Raw genomic sequence first — 15,055 nt, forward strand, 5'->3', positions numbered from 1 at the left:
GGATATAAACCTATCCATAACATGGTCTTGTTTCGGTTTGGTTTTTATCGAGATATTATAATATCCAGTTTGCCATACCACCACATGATTTTAATCATTTTTTGGACCAGGCCATATTTCTGTCTTTTTACTAAATTTTGATGACATGGACGATGAAATTATTGAATCATATACATTGTGATTTTCTCGTTAGGTAAATTAAATGTGTCGGGTTTTTGTTGATTTTATCTGTTGGTTTGTTGTTGTTGGTTTTTATGATTAAGACTGTAAGAGATCTTTGAAATGCTGGTATTCCAACAAATTGTTCTCAAATTTTGTAGAGTGCACGGTATTGAATAGAAATGATCTCTAGGTTTGTCATTGTTGCATATTTTTTTTTCTTTCTACAGAGTTTGTTCAAACTTTAATTCTAATTTCATTTGTATTTTTTCTCTCTGTTACAGTGTTCTAGAAATAGTGCACCATGGGGATTTCGGGATTGACAACCTTCATGGATGATAATCTCAAGCTTATAAAGGAGTTTCCATTGCATGACACGAAGGTAGTCATAGATGGGAACAATCTGTACCATCTCATTTTCTATAATAACCATGTGGATTTCCTTCATGGTGGAGATTACGACCAGTATGCTCGTAAAATCAAAGAATTCTTCAGCCTCCTGAGCTCCTGTAATATTCAGCCGTATGTTGTGTTTGATGGTGGATATGAACAAGATGACAAGAAATTTCAGACAATTTTAAAGAGAGTGCAGCAGAGACTTGAAATGGCCATGCTTCTGGCTAAAGGACAGCGAGGCAAAGTTATGCCAATCTTGGCCTATGACACTTTCAGAGCAGTCTTGTTAGAAATTAAAGTACCGTTTGCTGTCTGTGATTTTGAGGCTGACAAAGAAATTGGAATACTGGCAAACCAGTTTGACTGCCCAGTTTTGTCGTATGACAGTGATTTTTATATTTTACCTTTAAGTGCTGGCTTTATACCTTTTGACAGTGTAAATTTTACTTTGCAAGAAGGGAGGAGGGAAGATGACAGTGTGTACCATTATCTTCCTGCGCGACGGTATCATGTGGACAATTTTGTGAAATTCTTTCCATCACTGGGGAGAGAAGTTCTGCCATTGTTAGCTACCCTCCTTGGAAATGATTATGTAGATATACGCATATTCCATGCATTTTATTCCTCTGTCAGATCACATGAAAATATTAAAACACAGTTTAGGATTCCAAAAACGCATACAAAGATGCAAAAAGTGATCAGCTGGTTGGAAAGTTTAGAGAATTATAATGAAGGCATTGAGAAAATTATGTCAACAGCATTAACCCCTATTCAGAAAGAAACCATTACAGTGGCAATAAGGAAAACATTGGAAGCATTCACTGCCAATGCCTCTGATACAGAATTTTCTTTGTATTCCTATTTCATGGAAAATGAAAATTCAGAGGAAAAATTACATTCTGTCGGAAACCCAATAAAAGGTTACAATGGATCAATCATTCCGAGTTGGTATGCGTGTCTTCACAGACAAGGATTCCTCCCACCTAGTTCTTTGGATGTCATAACATTGCACAGAAAGTTTCTCCTTCCTCAAGTAGAAGGCCCCAAAACAACATCTTCATATCATTGCAGTGTAAAACTAAGGGAATGCATGTATGGAATATTGCTCTCAGAAGACATTGCTGTACTTGGAAAGACTGAAGAAATGGCCCCAAACAGGAAATGTGCTGTAGAGGAGTATGATCGAAACAATTATCAATTAAAGAAAAATATTGTCTGCCCTGAAATAATGTTAGAAGGATATGGTTCACTCCCAAAGCTTTCAGATATTCCAGAGCTTTCACCCTCGGACAAAGAAAATATTGTCCGCTTGGTTTTGGATATTCCTTCTTTTGGCTTAGATAATATGACCAAAGACCTCGAATTTGCTTTGGGAATAGTTTTATTTTGGATAAAAAATGCAGACCCAAAAGTAACTGTTTATCATTTAAAGACAGTCCTGGTTTGTCTGTTAATGCTGAAAGTGAAGTGGGTCCTAATTCACCATGGTGCTACCGGCTGTGAGGAGAACATGATAGAAACAGCAGTTCTGAGCATGCCTACTGAAAATATAAAAGAGGTCAGAACCAAACTCCATCCATATAGTGCTAGACCTGAACACAGCAGAAAGCATCCAGTAGACAGCGATTTGATTCATAGTTTTGCTCAGCTGCAAACCTGCATTTTGGCTGCCATGCACTTGAACTTTCTTTTGCTTTGCCCCTTCCCTAGTCCAAGTGTATCCCATGTATTTTCCGGGACTTTCCTGTACAACTTTTGCATGGAGCTCCAGAAGCGAAGAAGTCCTGACATGTTTATCAATGAACTGCTTTCAAAGGACTCAAATCTTCAGCAAGTATATCAGTGCCTTTTAGATGCAGTGATGAATGTACTAGATCCTGAGGGTCTCACAGAAGAATCTAAGTATAAGAAAAGAAGCAAAGCCCATAAATGTAAAAGTAAGAAGGACAAAAATACTGAGCAAAGTGCCTGCTCACCTGAAAATGTGAAACCAGAAGTGAAAAAGAAGCACAAAACCACAACACAATATGTTGCAAACTGCCCACTGACCAATAGGTTTGCTTTTCTGGACATGAGTGGCGAAAGCCTTGATGAAAGTGATGAAGATGAAGAAATGAAAGATGAACTCTCTGTATAAGATGGAGATAACTGGAGATCTTGCTCAAGCAAAATGCAAGTCAGTGACAATTATATTAGCTGATCTGGATGTGAGACAACATGTCATAAAAGTTATGTAATTAGATTATAGAAATGTTGGAAATCAATTTAAAGGGACTTGGACACGATTTAAGATCAAAAATTTTATTTTAATTTTTTATGTATAAAATGGTTTACAAGTGCATTTTAAATGATGGACCAAAATATTGAATGTTTAAGTCAAGTTACAAGCGAGATACAGAGGTCAGAATTGGTTGTTAAGTAAACAAAGCTCGAGTCTTATAGTTGTTTACAAAAAAATGTAATGTAGGGAATTACCATTTCTTTGACAAAATGACATGTAAAAACAATTTCAACTAATTCAGTATCTTCATTAATACTATTATCAACAAAAGAAAGATACATTTGATTGAAACTTGCACCGATACAACACATATGTAAAAATGACAATATTCGAGCTTTGTTTACAAAACAAAGAATTATGAACTCCGTATCTTGCTTATAACGTGATATTTGACTTTCAAATTTTGACATAGCATTATAAACTTCTATATTTATAAATATAAACATTGAAAATGGAAAAAAAAAATTTGAAAATTTTAAGTCAAATCGTGTCCAAGTCCCTTTAAGGATTTACTTGTTGTTAATGAAAATACAACATATTTGTAAGTCAAAGTACTGTAATGTAATTTTTGGACATGCAAGCAGAATTTAATTTCTAAATTTCAAAGTTGTGACTTGAAAGATTAAGGAGGTATGGGACACCCATTGACATTAATGTGGATTAAAGTATAAAATTAATCAAGATACTTTCAAAAGTTTAGAATTTTCGAATTTTACAATTATTGAACCAAAACTATGTTTTAAAAAGTTTGAAAATGGTAAAATATTAAACGCCTTAGCTGAAATCATGACTTACAGAAAAGTCAGTCATAGCTCCAACCCATTGCGCTACACTGTAAGGTAACAATTATGAGAACGGAAAGTTTTTATAGAATTACAGTTGAACTTCGATACCTCGAGTAATTATATCTCGAATACAATGGATAGTCGAAAAGATTTGTAAGTCTCAACCATATATTTTTTACCCTCAATATCTCGAACACTTGGATATCTCGAAGTTTTTAAACAGTCCCATCTAGTTTAAGAAAACAAAGTTTGACTGTATACCTGATTTTATTTTGATAGGAAGTATGTCATAACATGGAGGTGTCCCACTCAATCTATTAATAAGATTAAGATTTTCTATACCCCTACCGTGAATGTTTCTTGTTCTATTTTTTTAAATTTGAAATTTGATATACTTGATTTGAACATTATTATACATGATCAATTATTAAGACTGGATAACCTTATGTGAATGAGAATTTTATCAGATTTAAATGACCTATTATATGGTTAATGAATCAGTATATTATATATTAGTGAATCAGAATATGAAAGTTATATTTGTAGACATAATTGTTATTGTCGATCAAGGGGCACTATGAATCAATGTAAACCTACTGAAATCAAGAATATTATATATGGTGCTTGAATAAAGTTTTATCAGTTTTCATTCCATTTTATTTTTTGCTGTCGTTGTAACTCGTAATCATGTTGGTCATATAATTCATTAGCTGCAGGTCTGTAGCTCCTGGTCTAAAAAAATTCAGATGGACGATCCGAATTTTTTCAGACTGGGAGCTACAGACCTGCAGATAATAATTTATAATTTTTAAATGCATGCATATGGAAAGAAATTTAACCTGTTCATGTACTGTATGTATCGGTTTACATTTGTATCCATTCAATAATTTTAATTTTTACGCATAGTGAAAATATCATCGTTTCACATACCATATAAGTAAATCAAAACCAGTCTACATGTATATATACCATTTGATCACTATGTAATTGACACTTGTATTCGAGCAGATTCAAACGGTACTAAGGCCTAAACTATAGGTGTACAAAAGTTTGGCAACGTACGATTATTAACGGAATATTTTTTCGGGGTCTGCTAGCATAATACCAGTACATGCAAATTCACCACGGACCATCGTGTGGCATTTTTCACGACCCTTTGACATGGTATCAATTCACTTGCGCACCAGATGAGCAAATGTTTATACTCCTATATCTGCAAGTCCGTAATATTCTGAAATAGCAATACTGTGGTCCTCTCCTCTTTTTGTTGGAGAAGGGGGCGTCAGATAAAAAAAAATCGCATTGCAGCTAGTTCGTAATCTTCATGAAGCACATCTTCCTAAGTCGAGAGTTTTTTATCTCTTGACTTAGGCAGATGCACGTAGCCGTTTTTACATGAAGATACGTTTGTGAATAAATCTCATCACTTAGTATGGAATAATATTAAACAAGAAGCAAAGGAATTTTTTGTTTCCCCTTTTATTTCATGATAAATCGTACCGTATACATGATATTGATAAGAATATATTACATAGTTACATAGGTTCCACTGAAAGTAATTTTACTTTACCAAACACGAATAAGAGTCATTTCATTGCAATCAAGCAATATAGTTCAAGTAATATTAAATAAAAGGATACATTTACGAGTAACATATATATACCGGTACTAAAATTAACCTGTCCATGATTTGAAAATCGTTCTAAAAAGACGGAAGTTTAATTATATACCTAGTACATCAATGGTGATTTGTATGCATTTAAATTCAAGATATTACATGTATATACTAAGTACCAATATTATACTAAGAAATTACTGAAGTACACAATTCAAAAATGCACAAACATGCCAGCTAGAAAAACGTGCAAAGACAGGTAAATATAAATCAGAAAGCTGGTATAAATAACATAAATCGTTCAAACTTGAAACAATGTTATCGCCTTTCTTATTCTTTACCAAGGACAGTCCTTGCGAAACCAGTCACGTGGTCTAAACCCGCCAACATCACGGCGGGAAAATTCTGGCGACATTGCGCGGCATCTCTTAAAGCCGCGTGCTTGGCGCCGGCGGCACGTTCCGTGGTACCGCATCTTCGGCCAATCAAAATCTTTCCTTGACCAATCCTCCTGGTCATGATTTCTATCTTGATCATTTGGTGTCTTTCCATCCATTTCGGTTTCCTGATTGAAAATCTTGTACAATTTTCGAGCCAGCTTTTTAGGTCTCATATTTCCATCCATGTTGACTTTCAGAGTGACATATTTGTGGTAGCCACGGTCTCCCTTACCGCTTGTGTGGCTGCATTCAGCGCTACTCTGTTCTTGCAAAGCCCGGCGGTATTCCCTTATCTGACGCCTTCTCTCCCTGCGGTTTTGATCGGAATATTCAGCTTCATTTGTGTCTTCTTCTTGGGTATTCTCTTGAGGCTGGGACATATCGCCATTCCTTTCATACTTATTTCTGCAATTCCGGTGACACTTGCCTCTACGTCTTTCAGGTCTGTCGTTTTCATCTTCCCCATCCTCCTGGTAAGTATGTTTTCTGCGCTTGCATCTTCTTTCTTTTTGTCCCGTACCATCTTGCTGGTCCTTCTGCATATCCTCGTCACTCCTGTCATCATTAAGACTCAACTTTTCCATCCTAGGCTCCATGTCCTCATCGGGGGTGATAGGAGCATCAACATTTTCCTTGACTTTATCAGCTTCCATCATTGCCCGCCTTCGATAACTTTTACATCTTCTTCCAAGACATTTCCTTTCTCTGTTACAGCCAGATTCATCATCTGAAGTACATCCACGCTTTTTCACATTCTTGACCTTTAACTTAATCAAGAATCTTTTCGGACAACCAAAACGTCGTCTGCAACTCCCAGCAGGAAATGCAGACGACCTTTCTCGTGGCGGAAGGGAAGCAGATCGACAACGTCTTGTCCGTTCGAACCTCCCATGCATTCTTCTTCCACACCTTGTATGGTTTTCGTCATGAAAACGCGCAGGGGGAGCAGAGTTTGCTCGTCTACAGCGATTCATGCCTCTTGCCATACCATACATAGTTTCCCGTTTTCTCATTCGTGACCGGCGGCATCCATCAGTTGACATTCCCAGCAGACGTTGACAACGACGGATCTTTCGACATCCGGCTGAACGGTCAGTCCAGCGGTACTCCTCCATCCCTCCCTCGGGAATTACGTCATCAGAGCTCATCAAATCGCGACGATCTTCGTGCTTTCTCGCGTCCCTCCTTCGGAACCTTCGGCATCCATGGTCAGGTTTATCAAACCCTTCAGTAAATTTCAGTGCGCGACGCATACGCCTCCACTCTCTCCTTTCAGAACAACCGTGCTGACGTGCGGGGCTTGCATCAAATGATCTCCAACCAAGACCACACCCTTTTCCACGACCCAGGCGACGTTCCCAAACTCTAGGTCGAACATCAGTGTCATTGTCCATATTCTACAGATTATAAAGAAAATTCAATTTTTTAAGTTAAGAGTAAACAATATTCGTATTAAGAAAAAAAAACTACCGGTAGTTAATTTCTATACATTTATATATTTTACAAAAGCAGAAACCAAGTAAGCATATTAACTTACCATACGAAAATCTGAATTTTCATGACCTGCATTTCCTCCTTTCAAGCCGTTGGTACAATCTGAGGATGCAAGGTAAAACAACACTTTTAGTTTCTGGAATTGTAGTGCAAGTGTTACATTAAAATAGATTAGTTGGGAATTTTGCAATTTTCAACTTATTGTAACACAAGCACAAAAAAGAAGAATCTACAGCTAAGATAAAAAGTAAATTTTAAAAAAAATTCTAAAATCTTACCATTCACTCTTTTGATGAAGATTCTCAGAAGTCCGTCGCTGATATTCTTCAGCGCTTCTTGGAATTCCTCTTCACTCGACATCGTGATCATGTCGTCTTCGCTATCTATATGCAAACAAAAAGTCACATTGAAAAACATCGTTATTGCATTATTCTCTTTCAAGTGCAAAAGAAATTTCTATCTGTTTTTTCAATGAGGTACTTTTTTTTTAAAATTGTAATGAACTCAGGCATTTGTGGAAAAATCGTAGGTAAAATAATTGCATGTTTTGTCAGTCTTACCTTTCCATTGGAACAGCATTTCAGTGTCAGTCTCGTTAAACAGCTCAGAAACCTTCTTCTTGAAATCACCAAAGTCAGGATTGTCTCCAAAAGACATTCTTCGCATCTCTGGCTCTACGGCTGACATCAGGGTTACTTTCACTTTCATCATGGTTTGTCACACGTGTTTTTGTTTACAAACAAATCGGACTTTTCAGTGAGAACTTTATAGTTTACAATACCTTAGTTTGTTCGATAGACTTATACGTTCAGCTGCTATCAAATCTTCTCCTGGGCGCTTGTGAGCTCAATGGCGCTTTGGGCGCCCTTATATAGGCGCTTTGAAGGTGTCATGTGACTGGTATTTCGTAATTCTGGAAAAATCACGTGAGAGTTCAAGGAAAGTTCACCTCATTAATATTCATAAGTATGAATTTATTCTTTAAATATTTTCAAAAATCCGTGCTTTTTTGGTTGATATCATGTATTTTGTTAAAAAGAAGACCTTTTATATCATTTTGGATAAATAATCTGAATCAAAAGGGGAGATTGAGGGGAAAACTGCGAATTATTTTACCTATTAAATATTCATCAAACCGGGGTTAAGCGGAAACAAAGTTCATACGTGGGAAGGTAATAATTCAGAACATTCTAGGGGTTTATTTTTAGAACATTGTCGCATGATTATTTTAAGCGCCCTATATAAGCGCCGGATAGCGCAAAAGCGCACCCACTGACGCCAAAGTACAAGTCTACACACGCCGGAGTTAATTTCATACATAATCAAAATTACTAATAGAAACACAAACTCTCCGGTTATAAAATGATAATAAACATTGTTTTTGAGTCTGGATTTAATTTTGGGTATGAAGTGGAGGGTTCTGTGAATTATGCCCCTTTGGTGGCGAAGATAACGGAACTTTTCCCTCATGTACAAATTGAATCTCTACAGTGGAAAGGTGTGTAAACAGTGCATTATTTCTTTGATATTTTTAATTCTAGATACCGTATATTTTCATATATATAGAATTTAAGATAGTTTTTTAATTTCGTGGTTCTATTTTTTAGTAAGAAATCATAACTGATTTACTTAGTCAAATTTTTCTTGGATATGAAATTGTATTTTTCAGATGAAGATGGCGATCTCATCACGTTTTCCTCTCAAGAAGAACTAAATGAAGCGATGGTAAATGGAACAGAGGAACTAACTGTCTACATTCAAGGTAAATATTTATTACAAATTACATATTACAAAATCATTAAGCCATGTACATTAAAACATAATTTCTATCGCAATTTGAATTTACTTGTGTAAATACACAAAGTAAGCCCAATATGACAATTTCACCAACATATTTTCCAGTATGACAGTATATGACTATTTAATAACTAAAAGATTTCTTTAATTGTTGATGTCACGATCAGTCTAAATAATTGTTTACGTACAATGAATGTGATGTTAGATCGTGGGTCTGTTATTGCGGTCATAACATTGTGACTGACCCTTCTCCGTAAGGATACGTTTGTTTCGTGAAAGTGTGATACAGAGTACTTGTGGCAGCAATGATTGTATTATCTGAATCCTGTCCAATGTTTTCTGGTTTTCCCCCCACTAATTTCAAATAAATTTCTTCAATTTTAAAGTCTTATCGAAAAGATGTGTGACTATATATAGTTTCATCGTGATTGTAGTTTAGAATTTGATTTTATCCATGAAACTTTCCTTATCCTCTAAATTTTCCGGTTGTAAAAATAGACATTTTACCACAGTGAATTGGAGACTGGAAGTATAATCATTTTAACGATTTTAAAAAAAAAGAAAATAATATATATAGATTAAAATAAGTATGTACTTAACTAGAATTTTCAAGAACGACTTAATTCACTTTTTTGTATGAATAATTTTATTTAGAACTGCAGAACAATAGTCCGCATGACAATATGTCATTGGAGGACACACCACAGCAGGGTGCTACAGAATACAAACTTCCTCATCGAAATCAAAATAGACGACCGAAGAGAATAATAGGAGAAGAAATTCCATTAGATGAGCTTCCGGAATTTTTCTCCGTTTCCAAAGTGCCACGCAAAATCAAGAGACGGTTCAGGCGTTTGGGAAGGAAACGCCTGTTGCGTCATCGCGTTCCTGCGGCTGCCGACTGTTACCCTCATAGAAAAACGCGTGGCAGACGACAATCGAACAACCTCGATGAAACTCTCGCATCCATGTCTATTTCGGAGGATGATACAAAATCATGAATGCTGACGTACATGGTGTGTGTATACTACATGACATATTATTATACATTGCAGTAAATATATATCAATATGCCTATCGTGTACATCAGGGAATTTCCGTGTATTTCAAATTTCCGCTATACACTTTGTGAGTATATGCGCTTCTTGATCGAGGAAAAATGTTCCAGGAAATAATGTTGGTGCAATGAAGGTTAAAACAACGATCCGCACAAGAAAAAACCAACAATACCTGTACATTTACATTTGACTGTTGTATACTGTATTTTTCATTGTACTATATACATATAACATATTGTCATTTCGTTCATAACTTGATTTGACTTTCGTTATGTGGGTGCGATTTATAAAAGAAAAGAATAAATGTTTATGAAATCATTACGGTGTAAAAAGTTTTCAATTGTCAAAAAAGTGGGTATTTGATTGCCAAAGATACATGTAACGTGACCGGAAATAATTAGACAATACAGAAAGACTTACATTGTAACTCTCCAAGGAGAGCATTTGTCCAGTCATACTCCGGTGTGATATAGTTAGATTGTGACAACTATTTTGATAAATGTAATTAAGTTTACCAATACATCAATTTGAATCAACATTATTATATAAGTTTGTCTCCTTTCTTTTCATAGTGCTGTCGGATTTCTTGACAGCTATGCAATGTGCACGGGGGTGGTTAAGATGATTACGTACGTTCCAGCTCATAATTGTCCTGTCAAGCAGTGCATTACATATTCTCGATCGATTTTGTGGTTGAACACCTTCAAAACTATTTTTAACAAAATATTTGACAGTACCAAATGTATTCTTACATTTTTTATATTTTAAAATGAAAATTTTGTGTAATGACTACTTTAACGTTAAAAATTAACATGCACAAATTTTTTTTAAATAAAAGGCACCTTATGAGGATTTTGATCCTTTCTGAGTGCAAATTATGAAAGTAAATGGCTTTTTCAATGTGGAATACTTTCTTTTTCACATGTCTCAATAAATTTTGACATTTCATCAATTGTTTTCACAAATAAAAATTCACATGGATAACGCTTCTTAAAACAATCACATTTTGTCCATAAGTAGACTTCGTCACATCCTACTGATATTAATACATGCAATGTTTTTCATAATATACTTCATAGTTGTTAAAAAAGTTGCTTATTTTAAGATCCATGTATGTACATGTATACTGAAAAGCATTCATTTCTATCGTGCATAAAAATGGACTTTCACATAATAAATCAACAAAGTATTCTTCTGGCCACTCTCATGCTTTTATCTTAAATGAGAAATTAAGTGTTAAATGTCATTTTTCAAAACACAAAAAGGCTGGAAGTTCTTCTATTATGTTATTTAATGTTTATAAAATAATATACAACACATATCTCTCCCTCATTCATACAAATTTATAAGATCTTGGTCTGAAATGGAAACACCAAACCTGAAATGGTAAAAAAATATAACAAATTAAAAATACAAAAAATATACTTAATTCTATTTATAAAGAAGATCATTTTTATTGGGCTTACATATATCTTAGGGGGAAAACATTCCTGAAATTTATTTCAGTTATGGATGTTGTATGGCAACTGAGTGAACTGGCAGCAAATATAATTTGCAAGACAATTATATATTTTAATGGAGAGTTAAAAATTATGTCAAACATTTGTTCATTGAATGAAATATATAAATTTGAATTTATCTTACCATGCTATCCAATGAAATTGATGACAACTAAATGAAGAATAACATGTGCAAATATAAAATCTGCAAAAGCTCTTTCTGGACTGATTCCAACAAAATCTGTCTTGTTTTGTGGGTTGACTTGCAGCCTCAAACACACTACAAAAAATGGAAAATTTTAGAATTAAAACAAAGTAAATTGCATAGTATTCTACAAATGTTAGTGTACATATCTTCATACTCCATTTCTTTGAAAATTACAAATCATTCACATTATCATGAGATACAAGTAATCACCTTTTATATATTTAGGCCCATTAACATGTCAAATTAGAGATAACAAAGTTCCAGAGTCTTTTCTTTCTTATTAGAGAGGTTGAGATTTAAAACATGTATGAGTACGCGTACCTGTGTCATAACTACACGCACACTTTTTTCCGATTTATCAGTTGAGATTTCTTAACTTGTAGGATATAAATGTGTCGCAGTTTTGTGACATGAATTTATTTAGTTAATTCCAAATAAATGATAAATTTTTAATCAATTTTCATGCAAATGAAGTTTAAAAATCTTTATAATGTATCACAAGAATACATTCACTTATCAATAAGATTTTATTTGTTGTAAAAAGCTACACGTTTGTAATTATGTGTAGACGACACTCTACAAGTTTAGAGAATGTGTAGAAACCATTTCGTCACAAAAACTGATGACATAATACGCGAAGAATTTAGGTGATTCCCCTATTTCACATACATGTACCTGTACACGTTTGAAATCTCAACCTCTCTATTATCTCATCTTTGGAAAAGGCTTTACACTTTAATTTCAATATTCCCATCATATACAAATACTTCAAAGTAAGTTTGGTTGAAATTAGTGGAGTCCTTACATGCCCATATGGTATCCCTACTTTACCTACCAAATGGTACTCAGTTTTTGTTCATGTCTGATTAAGAATAAGCGCATCATGTTTAAAATCAGAGGAGTACCCCAACACGATTGCTTCATTTTAAACATTCGCTTGAAATATCATGTGTGATGATTTTTGTGCTTGATTGCTTCTATTGTTGCAATTGTTTTTCAGTTGACAGATAATTGATAGGAATCAAAAGTAGAGAGTCTGATGAATGAGCCATGCCATATTTTGATTAAATTAATCTTACTGAATAAAGAAACACATTGTTTTTAAGGGACTTCCAGGATGCATTTCATTTTGACCTTTTTTAACCACCCATGCACAAAATTTGACACATAGAATTTTTAAAACAATTGCTTTATCATTAAGTGAACATTTCAGAGTGCTTGCCAACATGGTCAACATGGTGAATTTTTCGTCAGTTGCATTTGTAAGGTAAAACAGGTTCACAATTCAAGCATGGGGGCGGGGGTGCCAAACCTAATCCAAATTCTTCTGTAGAGCTACTGGCCTTGGACCATTTCTCACTAGTTTATTGCTACGTCACTTTTTCGCATGTAACCCCAAGTATTGTCTTGATCTAGTAAATTATCTATCTAAATCTGCACGACTCTTATAACCGAGACTGCAAACCAAATTGAACAGAGAAAATTCGAACGAGTTAATTTGCAGTTATGCAAAATTGAATACATGTAAATAGCATTTACCAGCTAAAACGAAGGAACCGACAGTTGAAATGAAGCCAGACAAAAATGAGTTGAATGGAAATGTTCCCACGAGAGCGCAGTACACAAACTGTATGACGCCGGTGAGAAGAATGTAAACAAGGTAGGCATCAACTATTTTCAGCCTCTTGGACGTTGATGTCATGTACTCATCGTAGAATTTTTTGAGTACAGACACTAGGTTCTCTGACGGTGCTGATTTCAATGCAGCAGACGTATCTCCCCGTTTGCTCATGATTTGTCGGTTGTGGAGAACCTGTACACTAACGTGGCAAAACGACGGAAGATAACACTTTCGCGGAAAGATCAAATGTTTGAAGTCTGATAAAAACGGAAAAAACACTAACGTTACTTTCAAACAATAAAAAAAGAACACTTTCTTTAATCTGTCTAGTCAAAATTTCAGTAATATTTTATATTGAATTCCGGTCGGATAGGCATATCGATTTGTTGTTTATTGCAAATTAACATGCGCGGATCCAGATTTTATTTGGGGGGGGGGGGGGTGTGTGTGGTCCGAAGCCACTAGCTGATTTATGTACTCCAGAATGCGCATTTCTACCAGCAATTGAATAAAAGGGAGAAGCTGAGATGAGAAAAAAATATTGATGTACTGCCGCCGCGCCGATGATCTGTAATATTGCCGGGTTTTTTTTTTAATTTGGCATAGCCCATAGGTATTTACGGTGAGTAAAGTAACACACTTTTTAATAAGATGAAAAAGAGTGGTTTGATGATTTTGAAATGCAATACGAAAAATGAATTAAAAAAGTACATAAAACGATGAACGTTCATTAATTTTATTCATCTGGTTTCAGTTAGAAAAATCTTTGTAATGGTAATTAATGTTATTTAATTGACGGTTTAAAGTGAGTAATTGTAAGTTCAATTTTGCTTTCTAATGATCAGTGTAATTGTTATTGACCCCATCCCTCGATATATTATACTTATTTTTAAATTTTTGTTACAGCATATTAGTCCTCATACAGCAAAAATATGTGCAACCTGAAAAAAAGACGAAAAGTTAGCTGGCGGTTGCCACTTTCGCTATATTAAATAGCAGCCACCAGAAACTAAATAAGGCTATTTTTGCGGCCGCCAAATAAGTACAATTTGACGCGGTTGCAAGTTAAAAATCTAAAGGATGCCAGACACTTGCCTAGCATGCGACGATCGCATATTTAAGTGAGCATCAGATAAATTGAGTGGCGACCGCCAAATACTGATGTGGCGACCGTCAGATGATTAGGCCTACTAGTATATATGGAGACCGCTAGACAAAATACTTTTTTTGTTTTACATGACGACCACGAATTTCCGTACTAAGCTGAAGCATGCAGAGACATAAATAACATATATAACACTGTTATATATATGTCTCTGGTGTTATTTATGTCTCTGTCTGAAGTGATAGAAAATTAAAATCCTTGCTCGAAAATGTACCATTTTGAACCATATTTAAACCTCTTAGTGACACGGGAGCTCGGTTTTCAGGGAGACAATTTTTACCAGACTTAGTTAAAGGGGCATGGTCTCGATTTTGGTCAAATTCTATTTTTTTTTAATGTTTTTATTATTTACAATGCTTTAGAAATGCATTTTTAATGATCAAATAAGATTTGAGAGTCATTCTTAGAGTTATAAGCAAGATACAGGGCGAACAATTCTTTGTCATGTAAACAAGGCTCGTGCCCTGTTTTTGTTTACATAGGTTCAATATACCAGTAAAGATATTTTTCTAGCTTATTTGTCTATCTTTTTATTTA

General features: G+C 34.9%; 2 protein-coding genes and 1 long non-coding RNA gene across 3 annotated transcripts; 2 read left to right on the plus strand and 1 right to left on the minus strand.

The window, feature by feature from the left end:
• The first annotated feature begins 55 nt into the window (after nucleotides 1-55).
• LOC117692964 (protein asteroid homolog 1) lies at nucleotides 56-4,275 on the plus strand. Its single transcript, XM_034482665.2, has 2 exons — nucleotides 56-193; nucleotides 444-4,275. The coding sequence occupies exon 2, from the start codon at nucleotides 464-466 to the stop codon at nucleotides 2,690-2,692; it is 2,229 nt and encodes a 742-aa protein (XP_034338556.2). The 5' UTR covers nucleotides 56-193; nucleotides 444-463; the 3' UTR covers nucleotides 2,693-4,275.
• An 804-nt stretch (nucleotides 4,276-5,079) lies between these two features.
• Nucleotides 5,080-8,027, minus strand: LOC105318134 (zinc finger CCCH domain-containing protein 13). The gene is made up of 4 exons (XM_011415074.4): nucleotides 7,731-8,027; nucleotides 7,449-7,553; nucleotides 7,214-7,272; nucleotides 5,080-7,073 (listed from the first exon to the last, which is right to left on the minus strand). The coding sequence occupies exons 1-4, from the start codon at nucleotides 7,879-7,881 to the stop codon at nucleotides 5,574-5,576; spliced, it is 1,815 nt and encodes a 604-aa protein (XP_011413376.3). The 5' UTR covers nucleotides 7,882-8,027; the 3' UTR covers nucleotides 5,080-5,573.
• A 217-nt stretch (nucleotides 8,028-8,244) lies between these two features.
• On the plus strand, nucleotides 8,245-9,714 carry LOC105318145 (uncharacterized). The gene is made up of 3 exons (XR_010712043.1): nucleotides 8,245-8,668; nucleotides 8,840-8,932; nucleotides 9,622-9,714. It is a non-coding gene; the product is annotated as an uncharacterized lncRNA (long non-coding RNA).
• Nucleotides 9,715-15,055: the final 5,341 nt, after the last annotated feature.

Source organism: Magallana gigas, chromosome 3, assembly GCF_963853765.1.
Source record: "Magallana gigas chromosome 3, xbMagGiga1.1, whole genome shotgun sequence".
Classification (NCBI taxonomy): Eukaryota; Metazoa; Mollusca; class Bivalvia; order Ostreida; family Ostreidae; genus Magallana; species Magallana gigas.